The 3,831-nt window shown below is 43.1% G+C and overlaps 1 protein-coding gene across 1 annotated transcript in view; it reads right to left on the bottom strand.

Moving 5' to 3' along the window:
• Nucleotides 1-2,050: 2,050 nt before the first annotated feature.
• elf3 (E74-like factor 3 (ets domain transcription factor, epithelial-specific)) overlaps nt 2,051-3,831 on the bottom strand; it is a 5,149-nt gene continuing 3,368 nt past the window's right edge. Inside the window, exons 8-9 of the mRNA XM_058374023.1 lie at nt 3,784-3,831; nt 2,051-3,264 (exon numbers count right to left, since the gene is read on the bottom strand). The exon at nt 3,784-3,831 is cut by the window's right edge and continues 148 nt beyond it. Of these exons, the coding sequence (XP_058230006.1) occupies nt 3,159-3,264; nt 3,784-3,831 (154 nt within the window). The 3' untranslated portion in view covers nt 2,051-3,158. The remainder of the gene's footprint in view (nt 3,265-3,783) is intronic.

Raw genomic sequence — 3,831 nt, 5'->3', positions numbered from 1 at the left:
TGTGGATGCTAGCTAATGCCTGAGGCTAATGATTTAGCTAGCTAACAGACTGCTGTAAAAGACCCAGTGGGAAGGAAATGAGACAGACCTGTGAGGAATGTGCACATCACCTCAGATGTGTTGGAATTTTACTGACGAAAAAATGACACTTTAAACACACTTAGCATAGCCAGCTAACCACTAACTGTAAATAGTGAGCTGTCAGAAAAACAGGTCTCTGGTTTCAACAGTTTTATAAGAATCCATTTTGAGCAGAAGTGCTGAAGGATCTGACAGTAAGCAGAAGGTCTGAGGGTGTGAGTAGTGTGCAGGACAGCCAGGTTAAACAAGGCTGTGTTTACGCTTAAAACCAAATCAACCTGCAGGTCCAGATTTTTTCTGTCAGATACCTTTATGAGTTGTAGTGTGTGATACGGATCAAAGCTCGGCGGCGGCGTGTGGGCGCGCGGGTGGGAAAGTGAAAGCATGAAGTGGAATAATAACTGGCCTGGTTACTTGTTCACCATCTTGTGACAGCGACACAAGAAGCTGATATCGGGCTCGACCAATCACGGCGCTCGGCCACACCCCTCCTGCTCCGCTTTACTGGCAGCGCTAACAGAGTTTCCAGTAAGCTACGTGCCGAGGCCCATTCTGAATCCGTGCCAAAAACACCTGCTGAACAGGTAGGCTGCTCTCGGTGCCTCGCTACAGGTGTGAATGGCCTTTGTCCTCTTACAGTGTCGAGTGTCTGTGTGTGTGTGTGTGTGTGCGAGTCAGAAAACTATGATAATTCACTCACACGGTCCTGAAGAATGACACAAACTCTGTGGAAAAATGTTCAGACATCTCCCCTGCAGCATCCAGATGCTCGTCCTCATGAGCTCTAGATAGATAGATAGGTAGGTAGGTAGGTAGGTAGGTAGGTGGGTGGGTGGGTAGGTAGGTAGGTAGGTGGGTGGGTCTGGGTAGGTAGGTAGGTACTTTATTCATCCCAAAGGGAAATTCACAGCTTCCAGCAGTATCCACAAACACAGGTAATAGATAAAATAGTAAGGAATATAACAAAAAATACTAAAATACCCATATTTAGGGTACAAAAATATAACAGAAAATATATCAAATAATAAAATATTACACAATTTAACAAAATATAGCAGAAAAATACTAAATACAGAGATTTAAGGAATAAATATAGAGAATTAGATGAAAACAAGACAAGTAATGTGCAAAACAATCTAAATCTGCAGGAACACAATCAATAAGTACAGAACATGTGGTGAGGTCTTTCTTCTCTTTTTAGGATATAGTGTGTGATTATCAGCAGCTCCATGTTTCATGTTCAGCTCCAGCAGCGATGGACTCCACAACACTTCCAAAGCACACGGTTAATATTTACACACAACCGCCGGGAATGAAACCCACTGCACTCGAAAAGACTGTGCCTGATACGCCTTTAGCATACAGCTAAAGCTAGCGTTAAGTCTACAATTCAGATCGAGAACATCTCTGATGTTTTCTTCTTCATGATCATTCAATGTTCATGTTCAGCACAGCAGGCCAGATGACCCTAGATCCAGCCTCCTGGAGCCAGGGCAGGTTTCTACACAGATTCATCCAAACATCTATCAACAACCTCATCCAGTATACACACACACACACACACACACACGTCTGTTCCTCCACAGCAATGTACTGTGTAAAATGAAGTTGGAATGAAGATGAACAGTGAGTCTCCCCGTGCCTGCGTGGGTTTACTCCGGGTACTCCGGTTTCCTCCCACAGTCCAAAAACATGTACATTAGGTTGATTGGTCATTCGTAATTGCCCATAGAAGTGAGTGTGAGTGTGTGTGGTTGTCTGTCTATATGTGGCCCTGTGATGGACTGGACACCTGTCCAGGGTGTACCCCTGCCTTTCACCCAATGTGTGCTGGGATACGCTCCAGCAGATCCCCCGTGACCCTGGTTAGAAATAAAGGGGGTATAGAAGATGGATGGATGGATGGATGAACAGTGTGTGATATTTCTGTGAAAGCCATGTTGTGCAGTAACGACAGCAGGCAAAAGAGTTTCAGAAAAGTTTCAACTTTATTTTTTTTAAAAAACATTTGTATATAAAATATGAACAATATGTCTTACACAGTAGTGAATATCGGTTCTGTGATATAAATCTGAGAAATACGTCTCATACAGGAGACAGCGTGTGTGATTACAACACACACCATCTGAACAGAACAAACCCCTTACCCTGAACACGCACACACACACACACACACACACATCCTGATTGTCACCTGATTTGTTATGGAGCCGGATAAAAGAGAATAAACACAATAATAAGCAGTGTGATGTGACGACGTTCTGCAGGAACTTCATGTAAAAGTAAAATGATTCATTACCATTATAATCTCTTCGGTTTGTTCTACATTTAAACAACAAGAAAAACATTTAGTTCAACATGTAAAAACTGTACATTAACCTTTGACACTTATTTTCCAGCAGGCACAAAAACCTGAAAACGTTTATTTTAACAATGTAAGTTTCCTCTTCCTGTGTCTCAGTGCGGTTCCTAAATCACACACTCTCCCAGCTTCCTGAGAACCCAGATTTTACAATAATCAGAGGGTTTACATGGCTCTGAAGGGGATGTCATGAGTTCCTGGTGAACTGTAGTGTGAAGGAACTCAAGGTTCCTGGTGGTTCCTGATCTCCATCATCTACTCGGGACAGAAAGCTGCTGGGTTCTGCTGGTGTTTAATAGAGTAAGCAAAAACTCCTAAGCTGGAAGTGAAACAGATGTTTTGTAATGTTCTGTGTTTTCAGAAGGATTATAAAGGAAAGCTCAGCTGCACTTAAAGTCCTCTGGATATTGTGTGGAAATGAAGAGGGGAAGTGGACGGAGGAGTGTTAGAAACAGCACTGAGTACACAGGCTGGGGTTGAAAAAAAAATAAAAGTGAAAAATATTTAAAGATAAACATGAATGACAACACCACGTTATTATCGGTTCATAAAACCTACTTTAGCCAGTACAGGCTTACAGCGTCTCTGTTACGCTCCTCCCTCAGAGCTGGGAGTTCAGCTAAAAAACAGCCTTCACGCTAATGCTAACGCTAACGCTAACGCTAACCACGCGCCTCTACACTAAAGTCCTTCATGACGTCTTTCCACGTTCCCATCACATTCCCAACTCCTCCAGCTTCCAGCCGCTGGAGTTCTTCCCGAACTTGTACACGAGCCTCCGGCCGTCCACCCGCTCCAGGATTTCTCTCTTGTAGTAATACCTGCAGGAAACAAGGTGCAGATTAGCGCCCGCTGCTCACTGCACGCTGCATTCTGATTGGCTGGAAAATGGCGAGGTAAAGACACACGGTTGCACACACTAGGTGTTAGCTATTATGCTAAGTTTAAACACAGCTGTGTGACTAGATTCCACACTCGATGCAGAAAACCTCAGGCGTTTCGCTCGACATAGAAATGTCTTCATGTATCATGTTCGGTGTGTTAGCCGATGATGCTAAGTGTAATTTAGACTTTTCCAAGTAATCTATCAACACTTCTGAGGTGAATGTTAACGTTCCTGTTAAGGCTAATCTGGTTTTCCGTTTCTATAAAAAACCTGCCGCATGCTAGCCAGCTCATGCCGAAAGTACGCGGTTAATTCGTATTTATTAGATAATGTTCCGATATTACATTCCGTTTCACACCTGTCTATTATATCCTTTTGAGACTTCAGGATAATTAAGTGTAATTGATTATAATTGATGATAATAACGAGTGGTTATTTGAGGGCGGAGTCTCACCTCATAGCTCGGCTCAGTTTCTCGTAAGTCATGCTGCTGTTTTTCTTC

This window comes from Hemibagrus wyckioides, linkage group LG21, assembly GCF_019097595.1.
Source record: "Hemibagrus wyckioides isolate EC202008001 linkage group LG21, SWU_Hwy_1.0, whole genome shotgun sequence".
Lineage (NCBI taxonomy): Eukaryota > Metazoa > Chordata > Actinopteri > Siluriformes > Bagridae > Hemibagrus > Hemibagrus wyckioides.
This window is presented reverse-complemented; position numbering and strand designations above follow the sequence as displayed.